The following is a 17830-nucleotide window of genomic DNA, read 5'->3' on the forward strand; positions in this document are numbered from 1 at the left end:
TTTGAATACAAAAAGATAAAGATGAAGAATAGAGAATGTCAGTTTAAAACAAATACAAAGTGCTGGCATCATGGTGCAAAGAAAGTGTGTCAACATTATCGTAACTATGGTGATCTTCAAAACAGGGAATGCAGAAAACACATATTTATTGCATAATTTATTTTACTTGGAAAAAAATAATTAAAAAGTGCCAACAGTTTACATTAGTCTCTTTGGTACAGAATATATTGTTCAATTTGCTCAATTCAAAATACATTTACTCAAGTCAAAAGAGACACAGGGAACTGACCTTGGGAGTGTGTCCACATTGGCAACGAAACAAATGATTTTCCTGGTAAACGCGTGCATCTGTTGAAGTTGGCGGTACGTGATGGAGTTCAAAGTCTAGCTTTGCATAGTTGGATAGTGAAAAATTTCTATGCAGGTTCATACAAGCTAAGTAAAGCAGTGGTGTCCATTACTAAGTACAGGGAACTGGGAGGAGACCAGAGACTGTAAAAAATAGGAGGAGACTCGGTTGCTTGGTGATGTCGGAAAACATCAGTCGCATCACAGACAGGCTCTTCTGACTCGAGCGCCAATCTATGGACTGGAGGGAGTGAAGTAGTTTACGTACAGCTGGTCATCCCTCTCCGCTGTGCCAGACGGGTTGCTCATGCAGACAGTCCCGCCTGGATTCAGCGTTTTACGGTTGCTGTACGCAGCCTCGTTCAGATCTTTTCTCGGTTGGTTCTCTGCGAAACCCAGCTTCGTCACTGTGCTTATGGTTTCATACACCGGAGTGTCGTCTTCGCCTTGCTCCTGTGGATACATCAATGTTGAAACAAACGTGCGGGTTTGAGAAACAGAGTAAAACAAAAAAGCAAGCTTTATTGTTGTAAATGCGTTTAGTTATTTATGCTTTAGACGCATGCTTTTTGTATAACCTCTTCCTGGACTTCAGCACAAAAATAAATAGAAATATTTTTTTTCATACTTGCAGAGAATGGTTCTCTTATTCAGCGGGAAGCTTGACTGTCTTTTGTTTTTATTAGAAGTTTATTAGTGCCTTATATAGACAACTGAAATAAAAATATCACCCACAGCATCGTAAAATTCACAGTAAAATTCGCCCACAGTATCGTGTTCATGCAGTACAGGCATATGCTTAGGGTAGCACTGAATTAATTTAATATGGCCACAAGCTTGCAAGAGTGTATCTAGTCTGAAGATGGGCATGACATCAAAATGTCTGGTGTGTGTGTGTGTGTGTGCATGTGTGTTTTCCTACCTTCATGACAACAGGGTCTGGTAACTTTCGCTGCCTGAAAGACACATGGTTTGTGTTATTAACTATTAAAACTCATATAAAGAAACATAAAACTAATTTAAGTTGCTGAGAGTAGTTTTTGGACTAAAATGCATACATGTTTAAACAATTTTGTGGCTTCCTATTTTTAATATTTATCTTCAATTTTGGAATGTGTAGGGCCGTCCAATCATATCAGAAACTTCTGATAAATTAATATTCATTATTCTGTTATGCACTACCAGGCTCAACCAGAGGAGTCACTGTTGCACAATGAAGCTGAAGGAATTATCTAGATCAGTGTTTCTCAGCCCTGGTCCTGGGACACCACTGTGTACGCTGGTTTTTGTCATAGCCAGTCTCTAAATTATTTAAAGCTGTTGATTATGTGCTCTACCATAATTGTATGGTTAAACTTATTTTAACACAATGGAGGCTTGGCTTGTTGCCATTTGCTGTCAGTAAATATCCATTTGACACAAATGCTTTCAGGTTTTCACACCCTCAGCAAATGGGAGACAACTGATTTCATTCGTCTGATTGCAACTGCAGTTTGTAATGCAATCATGTAAAATGGAACCTCTTTCAATTGGAATTACTTGACACACAGTTCATACTGCACAGTAAATTAAAAATAAATTAGTCAGTTCGATTGACATTCCTGGGATGTGAATAGCTACAGCATATTTATTTTTAAGGGCATACATACAGTAGCTATTTCTGGCCTAAGAGGGTGATTAATATTAGCGGGTAATTCGTCCTTCAATATATGTAAAAAAAAAAAATTCAAATTAAGAACAATTAGCATCTAATTGATGCCTCCCCCTTCAGTGACCACAAGAAGGGGGACGAGAAGGTAGCAATCAGTATCCACTCACAGATCGCCAGATTTTCAGCCCTATTGGGCTATAATTTATGTTATTGCGTTGAATTAATTTGACTTACCTACAGATGCACAAGATCAACAGAATGGAAAGCAGTAGGAACCCTCCCCCCACTGGCCCCCAAATCCACGGTGCCACACCTACACCTGCACAAACAAAAGATACTCAGTGCACCATACAGCTCTTCATGAAATACTCCACAGAGGCCATCAGGGTCATCCACGACCAAAACTGAGCAGACTGATACTTTAGTCTTTCAGTATTGCTTATTTATTACATGTTTTATAGTTTTATTAAATATACATATGAGCTCAAATGATAACCGCATAATGGTAGTCCATGGCTTTGGCTCCAGTGCTGTTTGGTACTTCACTAATCCAAATTCCGAAATCCTGTCACCTCAAGCCCCCTCTCCCTGAGCGAAACCTGGTGTCTGTATCAAAAAAGCAGGATGACTAAAGCAGCTCTATTAACTGCACAGAGTAAAACCCGGAACCCTCTAGAAATCTGGAACGTGGACTGAAGTGAAGCGTGCCGTTGTGATTAATGCGCTCCCACACTGACCCTGCACACGCAGCTGTACGGCGGTGGAGTTCTGCCTCCCGTGCTCATTTTGGGCCTCGCAGTGGTACAGGCCCGTGTGGTTCTCAGTCATGACCAGGGTGAGGTTCCTCTCCCACCCCACCGCTGTCACCTTCCCATCCTTCACTCGGAACCAGGAGTAGTGCGCCACCTGCGGGTTGGCATCGCTAGTGCAGTTCAGGCTGACGGTGGTGCCCTCGGGAACCAGTTCAGAGGGACTCACTGTAGCAGAGGTGCCCTTTGGGGAGTCTGAGTGAGTGAGCATGGAAGTGAGTGAGTGAGTGAGTGTGTGAGTGAGATGGTGAATAGGTGAGAGGATGAGTGAGTGAGTGAGTGTGTGAGTGAGTTGAGAGGGTGAATAGGTGAGAGGATGAGTGAGTGAGTGGGTGAGGGGGTGAGTGAGAGTGTGAATGAGTGAGTGAGGGGGCGAGTGAGAGTGTGAATGTGTGAGTGAGTGAATGTGTGAGTATGTGTGTGAGTGAGTGAGTGAGAGAGAGAGTGAGTGTGTGAGTGAGTTGAGAGGGAGAATAGGTGAGAGGATGAGTGAGTTTGTGAGTGAGTGAGTGAGCGAGTGGGAGAGTGAGTGAGTGTGTGAGTGAGTGAGTGAAAGGGAGAGTGAGTGTGTGAGTGAGTTGAGAGGGTGAATAGGTGAGAGGATGAGTGAGTGAGGGGACGAGTGAGTGAGTGTGTGAGTGAGTTGAGAGGGTGAATAGGTGAGAGGATGAGTGAGTTTGTGAGTGAGTGAGTGAGCGAGTGGGAGAGTGAGTGAGTGTGTGAGTGAGTGAGAGAGAGAGTGAGTGTGTGAGTGAGTTGAGAGGGTGAATAGGTGAGAGGATGAGTGAGTTTGTGAGTGAGTGAGTGAGCGAGTGGGAGAGTGAGTGAGTGTGTGAGTGAGTGAGTGAAAGGGAGAGTGAGTGTGTGAGTTAGTTGAGAGGGTGAATAGGTGAGAGGATGAGTGAGTGAGGGGACGAGTGAGAGTGTGAATGTGTGAGTGAGTGAGTGAGTGGGAGGATGAATGAGTGAGTGATTGAGTGGGTAGGGTTAGGTGAGAGAGAGAGAGAGAGAAATTCAAATCAATCAAATTCAAACAACTTTAGTAATCAGTTAGGCTAAATCAGCGAAACTAGGATATATTTGTGTTACTTGCATGTTTGCAGCATAAACATTCAATTATTGCATTGCATTAATATAATCAGCCTCAATATATCCAACAAACATGTGTTTCTTTGTTTTCCCAGTGTACCTGTATCAGATTCTGCCTGTTTCACCAGTTCCTGTTGCAACATCAAAAATCCCCCATGTATCTTAGTAAATGTTTCGAGCACACAATGACGAAAGATATCAGATTGTGTGGCTGATATCCACTCCCTCCTTTGCTGAAAATAAAATTGCCTCTTCTGACCAATGGCCTCTGAAATATACTTTGCACTTCCTGCCATCTGGGTGAAGGTGCAAAAGGAGGTGTGATATTTCCTATCATCGATATCACTGCCTACAATTGCCTACAAATGAATGCTTATTTTAAATATCACATTTATATTTTCATCAATATTAAGTCTTGTCTTCAGTTTGGGTCAAATGAAATTTGAAACAAATCAAAAAGAGGAATGACACATTAGCGAGATGCGTTTGGCTACCAGTGACTAATGCATTCTATCTGTGGTCACATTTGGATTTGTTCAAACCCACCATAGGACCCTATTGAAGCCCCTCCATAAAGTTTAATCTTAACAGAAAATCATTCTGGCTGCAATGTGTAGCTCTAGTAAGGGCCCTGCTTTGTAGAGTAGAGTGTAATATGTACAGGTTGGGTCAGGCCTCTTACACAGGACATTGAGCGTGACAGCCTCCTCTGCTCGCTTGCTACCGCCCCCTAGCTGCAGGGGGTAGTCAGCGCTGCACGCAATCCGCCCGTGGTGGAGACGCGAGGCCACGAAACTCAGCGTGGAAGACGCGGATCGGGTCCCGTCCGGATTCCCCAGCAGAGCGCTCACGCCGCGCCCCAGTTCGGGGGGGGACCAGGTCAGGGCTGGGGGGAGCCGAGGGCAGGGGGCTGACACCGTGCAGTACAGATTCACCAGGGTCCCCTCCATTACTGCACCCACTGAGGTCACCTGGGGTTTGGGTGGAAAGGCTGCAGGAGATGGTACAGACTCAGGATGGCAGGTCATGCACTTACTTCCAATTAACTGGGATTAATTTGACCAATTAGTCTGTTTTGTGAAAATTATTTTGTTGACAACAGCACCAAAAAAAGGAAACAGAAAAAAAATAAAATAGAAAAAACAATTACAAGTTATAACACATTTGCATGTTGTATAAGAACATGTTGGTCGCAGGCTTTGAATCTGAGATTATTTCATTCATTCATTCATTCATTTCATTCATTTCATTATTATTACATTCGTTTCCTTATGGTGGCTGATTACTTATTATAATTAAGAATCAGAATGATAGGCAAAATAAATAGGTCATGATTACCTATGACGTTTATGCTGACATTGTTGCCAAAGGTTGCCATGAAACCAGTTTCGATTCTGAAATAGTACTCGTCCGTGTAATTGCTAGGAATGGCATCCAGGATAGTGGTGCAGTTCTTCTGTATCAGGTCCCCAGTGATCTCTCCTTGAAGGATGTTCTGATGATGCGATGAGTTGTATACATCAACACCGCCCGTAAACCACTGCGACCCTTTCCTCCACACCCCATTGGCTGGTTTCTTCAGTCTGGCAACTTTGTTTTCGGGAACTTCAAATTGACATGGGATCAGTACACAGGAGCCAGCCAGAGCCTCAATGGTCTGAGGCATGAAGGCTGACCACTCAGCACACAGAGCACCTTCAAAATATAACATAGAGCCGTGTAAAGCCTAAAGACCGGCACAAAATGTCTCCATGGTCTCCACCGACATTTCTGCATGTTAAATCTCAATTATAAAATTAACTGTGGAAGCATGGCATTTTGTCAGCTGTAGCGACGAGGAATTTGCTGTGGAAAGATTTGGTCAGTGTAGTTATGTGACATTTAACTGTGTGCAACTCATTCCTCCTCCTAACCTTCTGAAAAGTAGATATTTTGGAATGTTTTTAAATCAGTGTTCTAGAACTCTGTTGCTTTCAGTTGCCAGTGGTGATTGTAAGATCAGCATTAGAATGTTCGGTTAAGAACACGCTTATCACACATTTACACTTACACCTAAAAACCAGTTCCCTAACTTTTGCATGGATTCAGAGTATCTCTTCCAACCAAACCCACCCAACAAATATCTTCCCCAAATACCCCTATATGTGGCCTTGATTTGACCCAAAACGCTACACAAAAATAGAAGGACATTTTGAGTCGTAACAGTGAGAGAAGCTTTGCACCAGCAGCATTTGATAATAAAGCTGGGTAAACTCACCTAACAGTTGGCAACAGCCAATGACAAAGAAGCACCATGCCCCATTCATATTGCCTTATGGATGATGAGAAAGTCTCACTGCTTCCCAAATGTAAATAATGTAAAGACAACCGTGAGCATTCTCTGCATGTTAAAACTGAAGAGCGCATTCTACCACAGTTCCACTGAAACTGAAACATAAAATTGATATTGAATACACAATTAAATATAAATAGTTCTTGAAAATTCACTTTCCTAAGTTGAAATATTTAAAGAAAACACAAACGTGTATAATGATTCCATAATACATGGCACAACTGCAACAAGAACACCATAAACATGCCTACTTGCCTTCTGTGCTGCAGTTGAATGTTGGCTCACACAGACCCTCTCTCACAGCAGATAGATATGCTTTTATTAGACTTTCACTATACAGGAAGCGGCTCTGCTTCCTCGCCCAGCGTATTCTGAGCCAAAGTCATTCCAACCGCACAGTAAGCCGCACAAAACAGACAGACAGATATGTACCAGGTGTATAATAAAATAGGAGAAATGAAAAGAATAATAAAATATTGTAGAAGGATAAAATTAAATAAAGAAACGGCAGTTGGGGTTTTGTGGACAGATAGGCAAAGGCAAACTGATGTGAGCTTGTAGCTGGCTTATGACTGAAGATACAAAGAGGATGTGGTTTACTATGTCTATAAATTAATACAGAATACCAGGTGATCACAACTCCTTAGACTTAAAAAGTTAATCGCTAAATATCTGGGGGAAAAAATCTTTGAAAAGGGAATATAAGAATAAACTTCACAAACTTTTCAAATAAAATATACGTAGTTTTGAAAAAAAAAATAAAATAAAATAAATTGCCCTGTTGTAAAGTGTTCTCCAAGGGTAGAACAATACAGAAATGAGAGCCACCATTTATCTATTTATTCGTTTTGAAAAGCAGATCGTAAAGGCCTAAAAATGACTGCAAGAATTAAGGTTCTGTGCAAACAGTGTGATGCCAGATTTTAGTAGAGTCTGCAGAACAGCATTATTTCCTGTGACTAAACCTCTCTGCTCACCACAGTAAAGAACACAGCATATTTTACTGTGGGGTTGAAGCTATTTCTGTGAGAGCATTCACACTTAGAGAACAATACAGCAACCTCTCTTTCAGTTAACACTCAGAGCTGTTGGACTCATGCAAAGTATGTGAAGCCTGAAAAGGTCATTGGCTTTAATTAGATTATCACACATTCTGATGTGGGGCATGATCATGCTTTCATTGTTTTTAGACAATGTAATGCAATGAAATATAACGTACTCATTTGTACAACTACAAAATGCACAAACATTATTATTATTATTATTATTTTTTTTGTAGTGATTTTAACGGCTTTGACAAGGGGTAATTCTTTTAAAGAAACAAACAAACAAAAAAAAAACTGCCATTAATGCCACCCACAAACACAGTTTCTTGTGACACATGAATTCCAAGTATGTAGCAAGGGTCTATTTAGGTTTATTAGTTTCCAAAAAAATATTTTAATTGCATCATAGACATATTCTATTCTATTCAACTTCTGACTTCAGCATAATTCATTCAATCATGTTTATGGCGCAGCCAGTCTCACTGCAGTGCCACAATGCTCCAGTATTCAGTACACAGTGAGAAACGAGTCCTACCTGGCAGTACAGAGAGGAAGAGGATGGAGAGGAAGAGTAGCTGAGGGGGAGCCATATGTGCATGCCGTGTGTAACTGTGTGTGTATGCTAGAGACTCCCGCATCCTTTAGCATGAATCTGACTTCCTGTTCCGCTCAGTCCCCACCTCTTTGGCCCGTCATGCTCAGTAGCGTGTGTTCTCTGTGGTCAGAGCAGGAGAACTATCATTATCATTTCCTACACCTTTTTTGTGTATTATCTTTTTACTATTTGATTTTATTTTCTATTATCTATTATCATTTTTATGTGTCATCTTTGTCCCTTTGTGAAGCACTTTATAATACATATAGAATGGTGGACGGGGGTGGTGGTGCAGTAGATAGACCTGTCACCCCCCAGCGAGAAGGTCCTGGGATGAAGACCCAGCTGGGGCCCCCCCGTGAGAAGCACCCCCCCCCCCCCCACTCCCCCGGCCCCCAAATACCCACAGCCACACCCAGTGTTGCCATATTGGGGTCCTTTGGATTACGTTGGGCGGGGAAAAATAGCATTGGGCTGGTAGAAGAAGTTTGATGAAAATACTTAGAGCAGTGTAAAACCGGCCCTGCGATGATTTGGACTGGTTTTCATTGAATTGGGCGGGTTTTACATTGTGATTTGGCTGGAAACTGTCAATCTGATCTGGCAACACTGGCCGCACCAATGCCCAGGCAGACCCCACCCTCAAGGCCCTCCTACACAGCCCATGGGGAATGAGCAACTGCTATGTGTGCCCAAAAAAATATTGGCAACATGTCCAGGGTGTATTGCTGCCCCCCCACCCAATGTACAGCCCCCCCACCCGAACCCCAGCAACAAGCAGGCCATGACTATGGATGGACGGACAAAACAGCGATGATAGGGATTATAAAATACTGGCCTTTACCAGTCAAGGAGCGTGTTGCTAACAACTGATTGAACAATGGAGAAGGTGATTGGTGGACTTTTTTTTTTTTTTTTTTTTGGGATTCCTTCAACTCAGGAAAGTAAGAAATAAATGGCATTCCTTATTATAATAAAATAAAATTTCATATTTTAATGTACAACATATTCATATCTATTTTACAAATAAACAAAAGTCAATGCGAATGAATGCAATTTGGTTGGTCTGTTTGACATTTGTAGTCAGGTTCCAGAAATACTATTTTCTTTTGTAATCAATATTTAACAGTATAAGTAACACATTAGGGATTGCATATCATAATATAATATATAACGTTTTTTTAAATATGTGTAGCTTATCACTCATTTAAAAATAACACAGTAGATGAGCACATAGCTGAAGAGTGTCAGTTTGAAATCTTATGCATATCATTTTCATTGTTAATAATAATCATCATATAATAAAAATAGGATAAAAACTGGCGATGTTGTGATAGGTGCAGATATTGGGGCGTTAAAGCTGAAGCTGGAACAATTCTGGCGAAGATGACATCAGAGTGACTCTAGATCTAATTAAAGAAGGAAAAACACAATTTCGTCATACATTTTTCATAGAAGAGTGTTTCATATAAGATTTGCCAAAGGTGCCTCAACAAAGTACTGAGTAAAGGGTCTGAATACGTATGTAAATGTGATATGTCAGGTTTTTATTTTTAATACATTTTCAAAAAATTCTAGATTGATGAGAATAAAAATGGATTTTTATCAATTTTAGAAAAAGGGTGTAACGTAACAAAATGTGGAAAAGGTAAAGGGGTCTGAATACTTTCCGAAGGCACTGTAATTGTGTGGGTAAGTCTACCGAACTTTTCATTATGTCAGTCTGGCGCTTCGGAGTGGATTATGCTAGCGGTAAACGTCCATGTGCCAATTTAATGAAAACTAAATTAATAATAGAAGGATGACAATACTTACTGCGGTATTGCCAAATCTTCCAAAAGGCGACGGCGGAGCATATTACGAACACCAAAGCAACCCCGGTGTGGCGTAGCGCCCCCAGAGTCCGTTCCAAGCTCGTCGGTGCACTACGCAGAAAAGACTGGTTTGAGTGTCATTCAGTGAGCGCACCACAGATAATGTTTCTGTATTATCTCCTCAGTAGTGTCGCACATTGGAACTCATTTCCAAGCATTTGGTTGCACATCAGTGTTTTCCCTTCAGCACATTCTAATCTGCCGGCAGCAAAAGCACTGAATGACCTCCAGTGCAGCTGCTGTCTCATGGTCAACAACCCGCCTGCATACAGGAAGTGGGAAAGATGCTCACAGACACATCGGAGGGGATGGACATAGACTGGAATCACTCACTGAAAGAGGAAAAGCTAAGGGGAGAACACAAAACTCACCTGGAACACGGCTGGCTTCTGTGGTCTGGACAACTGGTCTTCTGGCCAGTAGAAGAGTAGAACACATTAGAAGACCCTTCTGTTGTGCTGGTCAGTTTGTTGTTCTCGTGGGGTTGAGAGAGAGATTTGATGGTATCTGTCAGCAAATGCAAAGCCCAGTCTGAAAGTTTACCCTTTAGTTTTATTTTTTTAAACTCAAAGTTACACTTTTAATGTTCAAATCAAAACTTTTGTATTTAGGATAAATTATCTGTCACAGTATTTCACATTGTACCCCAGTCTTTAAACCCTTACAAATGCAAGCCTATAGGTCAAGAGTGGCAGGAAAAGCTCCCTAGGTAGCCTATAGGAAGAACCCTTAGAAGGGTCCAGGCTCAAGGGGCCCGTCCTCCTGTGGCTGCTGAGGATGTGGATGGCTTGTGACCAGCTAACATGAATGTGAGAGATGTTCACCATGCTAATATTGGGGGAAAGTTTTCCCAAGTTTTCAAAGGAAATAAATCAGTCACTATCTGATAAATTTACATTTCACTCTACTGGGTGATATTGCAAGTGTTTCTTTATCATCTACAACTCCTGCACTATGGACCTACTGTTAAATGTTTCAGTTATGAAATAATATTTTGGTCAAAACCCTGGGATTACATTAAGACAATTCAGTGTCGCTCAACTAAAATACATCACATACTTTATAAAATGTCTGTGTGTGTGTGTGTGTGTGGGTGTATCAAATACCCTCTTGAGATCCCATGAGAAAGAGGGTGATTGAAAACAATGACCTGAATATACACACAAAAACAGATGCATGAAAGGCAGTATGTCTCTCAACCCTCCTGTATGGTTGTGAAGCATGGACAACATATAGCCGGCACATAAAGCTCCTCCAGGCCTTTCACATCAAGTGCCTACAATGCATTCTTGGAGTCAAGTGGCAGGATCACACACCCCACACTGAAATACTGGAAAGGACCAATTGCAAACATATAGAAACCATCATTTCTCTGCATCAATTCGCTGGCTCGGACATGTCACAATAATGCCAGAACAACGCCTTCCAAGGAGGACTCTGTATGGCCAGCTACACCATGGCAAGCGCTTGGCAGGTGGGCAGAAAAAGAACTATAAGGATCAGGTCAAAATAGCCATGAAGAAATGTAACATCAACCCGGCTAACCTGGAAAACCTAGCTTCAGAGCGATCCATCTGGAGGCGACAATGTGATGTCTACAATGTGAGGGTCTACAAAAACTAGAGACAAATATCACAAATGCACTCCATGAAAAGCATGCAAAAAGACATGGACGCCTGCCAACACTTAACCCACCAACACCAAACCCAACATTTGTGTGTCTTGAATGTGGTAGAGAGTGCAAGTCACAAATCAGACTTTATAGTCACCAAAGGACACACCGGTAAATGCAGAAGAAGAAGTCATCATTGAACTTGATGGCCTACCTTAAGCAAGGGTGTGTGTGTGTGTGTGTGTGTGTGTGTGTGTGTGTGCGGGTGTGTGTGTGGGTGTGGGTGGGCATGTTTTACTATCTTTGTGAGAACCAAATTTCCCCACAAGGATAGAAAGATGAGGAAAACTACGCAAGGTGGGGACTTTTTACTGGTCCCCACAAGTTAAAGACGCTGTTTTAGGGTTAGGACTTAGGGTTAGGGCTAGGGTTACAATTAGGTTAAGCTTAGGGGTAAGGTTCGGCATGTAGTGGTTGGGGTTAGAGTTAGGGTTAGAGGTTACGGAATGAATGTAAGTCAATGGGAAGTCCTCACAAGTATAGCAATACAAACATGGGTGTGTGTGTGTTGTGTGTGTGTGTGGGTGTTGTAACACTGAAGTAATATAAAAGGAAAACAGAACTCCTTACTTGCTCTCTACAAGCCAGTGACACCCTACAGTCTGCACATTACTGCAAGAGAGTGCTGTCAGCAATGGGTGAATAAAAAATTGACAACATGCCCTCACTGAGAGAGAGTGACAGGAAAGACCATTTAAAATTCTATGATAAAATGCATTGTTATACAGGTTTTTTGATTTGAGTTCCTTACTTGTGGTGATCGTGGTAATAGTAGTTTTCTGAGTGACAGTGATGTGAACAGGGATCTGTAGTTCTCCAGTAGCACACCAATACCAGCCTGTGTCCTCTCTGTTCAGCTCCCTCATTGTCACAATGAATGCCTTTTTGGAACGGCTATATTTGATCTCTGCTCTTCCAGATTTAGCAGAATTCACTTCCAAACAGGCGCCCTCAGCCCTGCACCACTTCTTCATGCTACTTGGATAATTAGTGTGACACTGCACACTGACATGGCCCCCTTCCACACCGGTCACCTCCTGCTGGCCAACCCAGAGTCCAGGAGTGCCTGATCACCACGAAATAAAAACAGAAATATAGCTGTAGAAATGTCCTTCTGTACTTAAAAATAGTCACATGTTTGAAAACATGGTGAGAAGTGAAGATTATTAAGAGGTTGGGAAGCAGGTCTTGCTGAGTGCGGTGTCTGCTGCAGCCATCTTACCTGCAGTGACAGACAGGTACAGACTTGTGCCCTCATCGTAACCCCAATCAATCTCTACACAACACCAGTAGTATCCAGAGTCCTCTGTCTTCAGCTTTGTCATGGTAACAGTGAAGACATGATGGGTGGGGTCATCAGTGACTGATGTTTCACCTTCGACTTTTGGAGAGTCAGTGCGTACTAGAGTATGACACGATGACCACGTTGACCCCTGACACCAGTATTTCACATTATTTACATATTTCCTATCATAGTGACATGGGATGGTGACAGATCTTCCACTCTGTACAGCTACAGTACTCACTGTGGACACAGCGTCAGCATCTACAGAGAGAAACACACACTTCATCAGTTTGGGTTCATTTTACTGTCAGAACAGAGTAAAGCGCAGTCTGTAGAGCAGCTGACTCTCAGGGTATGTGTGAATCCCCCTGTGTGGCTGGAGGTTCGACCCCCTGCAAAGGCACCTTCTGATTGGAGATCCTCTCTCATTCCGTTACTCTCTCTGCTTCTCCCTCGTCTGAATAAAGTACAAAGGGGAGGGTGGACTGTCTGGTCTCCTTTATAAAATGGGGTGGACTAAAATCACCAAGGGCCAAATGAGCGTCCTTATCTGGTCCACAGTAAAGCAGTCTTGCTGAAACATGGTGTTTTGCGCTCTGTGAGTGGTGTGCTCTTATTGCTGAGTACAAACTGAAGGGAATATCACTAATGCTCAAATTCATTCTGATACACCATAACAATAAGTGTAACCAGCACGCTGCATCTAGGTAAAATATGGTCTAACACAGTAAGACATTATAATAAATGTATCATTGGACAAGTTTTTTGGATGATCTTGGGTAAAATGAATGTGTTTAATTGTCAAAACCAAACAATTACTAGAGTAATTTTCTTCAATTTTAATTTATATGTGTCCTTTCTGATACATGTTTCCAGGTAAAATTGAAATCTCTTTAAGAAGAGAGGCCAAATCAAGAGGCAGCAGTCAGACACTCAGTACCACTGCAGACACACACGAAACACACAACAGTAACAGTAAGTATTATAGTGTAAACGCAATGGTACGAGGAAACAGGAAGATTAAAAGCATCTGCACTGCAGTTACCAAGCTTTTAAAATCATTCACAGAGATGAGGGTCAAGATCTACTTTATTCGGGGATGTGGTCCAATACCACAGACTGCAATTTATAAAAGCAGTTTCCTGCAGTTGCAGTATTACATTACAAAACTATGATTCTATTCATCATAGATTATTGGCTAAAAGAAATTAAACTCCAATTGCAAGAGAGAAGTGCATGAATTCCAAGCATAGAGCCAGAGTTTGTTTATGTTTATGAGTTGTACTCTGATTGCAAATACATATTTTAAGTACATTATGGTCAGTTAATTTTCATGTAAATTACAGACTTCAGTATAACTCCTTCATTGAAGTTCATGGCACAGATAGTCTTACAGATACAATGCTCCAGTATTCAGTACACAGTGTGAAAAACAAGTCCTACCTGGCAATATAGGAAGAACGAAGAGGAAGATGATGTAGAAGAAGAGCAGCAGAGTGGGAGTCATATGTGCTTGATGGGTGTGTGTGTGTGTGTGTGTGTGAGTGAGTGATTTAGAGAGTGTGTGAGTGAGAGAGAGAGTGTGGTGTGTGTGAGTGGGTGAGAGAGTGTGGTGCGTTTGAGTGAGTGAGAGAGAGAGTGTGGTGCGTGTGAGTGAGTGAGAGTGTGTGCGTGTGAGTGACAGAGAGAGAGAGGAACATTAGACTATTGAAGGCAAAATAAAACTTCCCCGATGATATTTTGAACCTTGATTGACGACCGTTACGATTCACATGAAAAGCAGTAAAATAATATCGAAAAATATTAATTATGTAATAAAATATGCCCAGTTGAATAAATATCTTCCTAAGACTTCTAAATCAGAACAACCGTTGTTTCAGAAACTGCTGCACATAATGAAATTAAGGATCACAAAAAATTGACCTATGAGGTTGTCTGGATTTCTACAGTAAATCCAATGAGAAGCAAGCTCTTTAACCTTCAACAGTTGCGAAAATGCGCAGTTGAGGCCGTTTCCTGAAACTTCCTTGGCTTCACTGACTGGCCACTGACACCCTCTCCATTTCCTGTGGACGCTGTATGGTGTGTTATTTCAAGAGTCTCTTTAGCAAGAATCTGACTTCCTGTTCCTCTCAGTCCCCACCTCTTTGGGCCTTCATGCTCAGTAGTCTGTTCTATCTCAGTGACCAGAGCAGAATAACTATCATTATAATTTCCTACGTTTTATGTATTATCTTTTCACTATTATCTTTCATTTATTACCATATTTATATATTATCTTTTCACTGTTATGTGATTATATATTAACATGACTATTAGGCGATTGGTGGACACTACTTCCTGTTCCAGAAATGAGCTCCTATTTTACAAACAGAGATGTATATGAAGTGTAATGACCTTTTGAAATTATCCACTCTTTTTTGTGTGACATTTCACTGCACGGTCTAATAGCACTGGCTCCCAAACTCTGCCTGGTACAGGTTCCAACCTTATTTACAACTTCGAAAGTGTCATAAACTGCAAATTACTCTTAAAAGGTCACTTCTGTAGACAGTTGAAGGATGAGTTACTCTCAGATCACATTATTACAGAAATAGCTATGAAAGTCAAGAAGAACATTTTGTAAAATCTTGAGTTATGTTTCACTGTACATTGCATTAACTTTGTCAAGAGAGGAGATTAAGGTTTTACATGAATGTATACACAGGAACTGCAGCAATGACATTTGTTTCAAGACACATACAATTAGAATATGGCAGTGCTTTACCGAGTGTGGGGTTTTCTATGGTTACTGTGATTGGAAAAGAAAGAACTAACACTGAAAATTGCCTGGAATACATCGCTCATCACTATGAAGCATTGCTTGTTTATAATCAAGGATTACACCCAAGCAGCTTCTGAAGTACATTAAGCTGCAAATTACATTAAACAATTTTGTGTGTGAAAAAATCCACATAAACAGCTTCAGTGTGACATTAACTGTGACAGAGTGTATTCATGTTGAGATTATTCTATCCCAATGGGACTCATACACAGTAAAATGTCCAGTGTTAATTCAGCTCTTAACAGATAACACTTGGTCTCACTTTTGAGCGGGATCGAATGTTATCTGATAAGAGTTGAATTAAGACTGGACATTTTACTGTGTATAAACCAAATGCATCTCTCAATGATGTCATTCCTCTTTTATTAAAAGTTTAAAATGGGAAAATTTGACCCAAACCAAGCACATGTTTTAAATATCACATATTCTTCTTTTGTCCTTATAGCATGAAGCTTTACAGTCAGAAAAACAATGACTGATTGAATACAAACCTTTGAGCATGCTGTAAATGTTGATCTCCCCTGTTTGTTGCCCTTTGAATGAATTCTTAGAGACATCATATGCATGAAGACATGAACAAATTAGGAGTGTGTTATTTTTATTTATTTAATTTTTTGTGCCAGTCACCTATACCACGTTTGTTTAATCTGCAAGCAAATATTTGAACATTTCCAATCTGTCCAGCAGAGGGCATCAGTGCATTATCAAGAATGGAAACCGAAGCGTCTTTTTAATCCAGCAGAGGGCAGAAGTGTCAAACATTTGAAATGGGCTAAATGGCTGCATTTGATGGGAATCCTCAGGTTCCTCACTTTGCATAGCATCCGGGACTTGTGCATATAAACCAATGAACTCTTCTTATACAGTTCAGTGATGTAAACAGAATTGCTGTTGGGACCGTCTTCAGACTCCTTGCTTCCCCCTATTGAGCTGACGGGGAACATTCACGCATACATATCAAGATAATTTGGGTTAAACAATGAAAACCCTTTAGCACAATGAAAAAAGGTCCTAAAAACAGTGAAAGGAATGAAGGATAGTTTATAAAGATAATTCAGTGCAACTTCCATGAGTCACAGAGCCTTGAGATAAGTATCTTATATGATTTAAGGTGTTGATATTTCTTGGGCAAAGAGCAAAACTGCAGAGTATTATGCCCAGAATTTGCTTTAATCCAACAACAAGCTGCTAATTACTTGTAATCTGATGCTTTACTTGTCTGTTAAAGGGTGATTTATTCTCCGGTCACATTACATCAGAAATAGCTAAGAATGGCATGAAGAATAAATGCCCCATATGAACACCCAAAGGCATTGAGTCAGTCAGATCTACTATTTCTATACTGTGCTGCAAAGCTTACAACTTCTTTAATATCAGCCTACACTGTTTAAATGCATTAAAGATTGACAGGTGAAACCTGTGTGGTCATAATTACTGAATGTCCTGGTCTGTGTGAAATTAAACCATCAGTGGAATATGAGTAGAATTTGCAGATAGAGTTTGCCATGCAAGAAGTTCCTGCTTCACTGAAGATCTGACATTCAGGAACCAAAACCCCACAGAGGAAAAGACGGTCAAACACTTGTGATTATTCTTAGCGCTACTCAAACAGCAGAGTGTGAACCCTTTACGACAGCCACCATGTGTCTGTAATCACTGAAATGAGAGAGAAAGAGAAATATCAGGGGAACGTAGAGGTAGTAAAGATGCCATATGACAGCAGTTTCTGCTCCTAGTTACAACAGTAGTTACGGACTCTTACTTCTTATGTGTTGGAAGCAAAAAGAATGATCTGCTCAACTGATGAAAAAAGTGCAAATCCACCTAAATATACCTATTTCTGCTGGGCTACTGAGCTGTAAATCACATCATCGGCTGTTCCTGCTGGAGACTGGTTAGGGGAGTGTGTGGCCTGTACAGAAGAGGACATGCATACACAGTATTTTAGTCACTAACAATGAACTCTACTGAGAGGTATACAAACATTTCCCTTTCAATATTCTGTGGGTCAGACTAAACCTCAGTTTGAAACCCCTAGACCACATAACTGCATGAAACCTGAACAGCTCATTCTTGATTCTCATACTTAAACAGCTGTTCCAGTGGTAATGCAGTTCTGTGGAGATTTAAACTCCAGCTAAGCACACTGTAATTGACACCCTGTGTTTTCAGTGTGGACATTTGAAGACGTAAATCAAGGTTAAAAGACTAGTGATCATACCTACATGTTCACCTTTCCCATTGTGTGCCAGGTTACCTACTGATATCTGTTGTCTGTGCATCTGACACTGAAATATGGTGAACA

At 41.1% G+C, this 17830-nt stretch overlaps 2 protein-coding genes across 3 annotated transcripts in view; both read right to left on the bottom strand.

Annotated features, from left to right (window-relative positions):
* Positions 1–195: 195 nt before the first annotated feature.
* LOC118225773 overlaps positions 196–17830 on the bottom strand; it is a 218164-nt gene continuing 200529 nt past the window's right edge. Inside the window, exons 23-29 of the mRNA XM_035414675.1 lie at positions 9686–9795; positions 5236–5592; positions 4580–4888; positions 2737–3003; positions 2234–2318; positions 1271–1304; positions 196–801 (exon numbers count right to left, since the gene is read on the bottom strand). Coding sequence (XP_035270566.1) covers positions 583–801; positions 1271–1304; positions 2234–2318; positions 2737–3003; positions 4580–4888; positions 5236–5592; positions 9686–9795 — 1381 coding nt within the window. The 3' untranslated portion in view covers positions 196–582. The remainder of the gene's footprint in view (positions 802–1270; positions 1305–2233; positions 2319–2736; positions 3004–4579; positions 4889–5235; positions 5593–9685; positions 9796–17830) is intronic.
* LOC118225172 (polymeric immunoglobulin receptor-like) overlaps positions 16976–17830 on the bottom strand; it is a 34664-nt gene continuing 33809 nt past the window's right edge. For both annotated transcript variants that reach the window (XM_035413255.1, XM_035413256.1), the window contains exons 10-11: positions 17360–17437; positions 16976–17181 (exon numbers count right to left, since the gene is read on the bottom strand). In XM_035413255.1, coding sequence (XP_035269146.1) covers positions 17360–17437 — 78 coding nt within the window. In that variant the 3' untranslated portion in view covers positions 16976–17181. The remainder of the gene's footprint in view (positions 17182–17359; positions 17438–17830) is intronic.

The sequence above is a fragment of the Anguilla anguilla genome, chromosome 4 (assembly GCF_013347855.1).
Source record: "Anguilla anguilla isolate fAngAng1 chromosome 4, fAngAng1.pri, whole genome shotgun sequence".
Taxonomy (NCBI): Eukaryota; Metazoa; Chordata; class Actinopteri; order Anguilliformes; family Anguillidae; genus Anguilla; species Anguilla anguilla.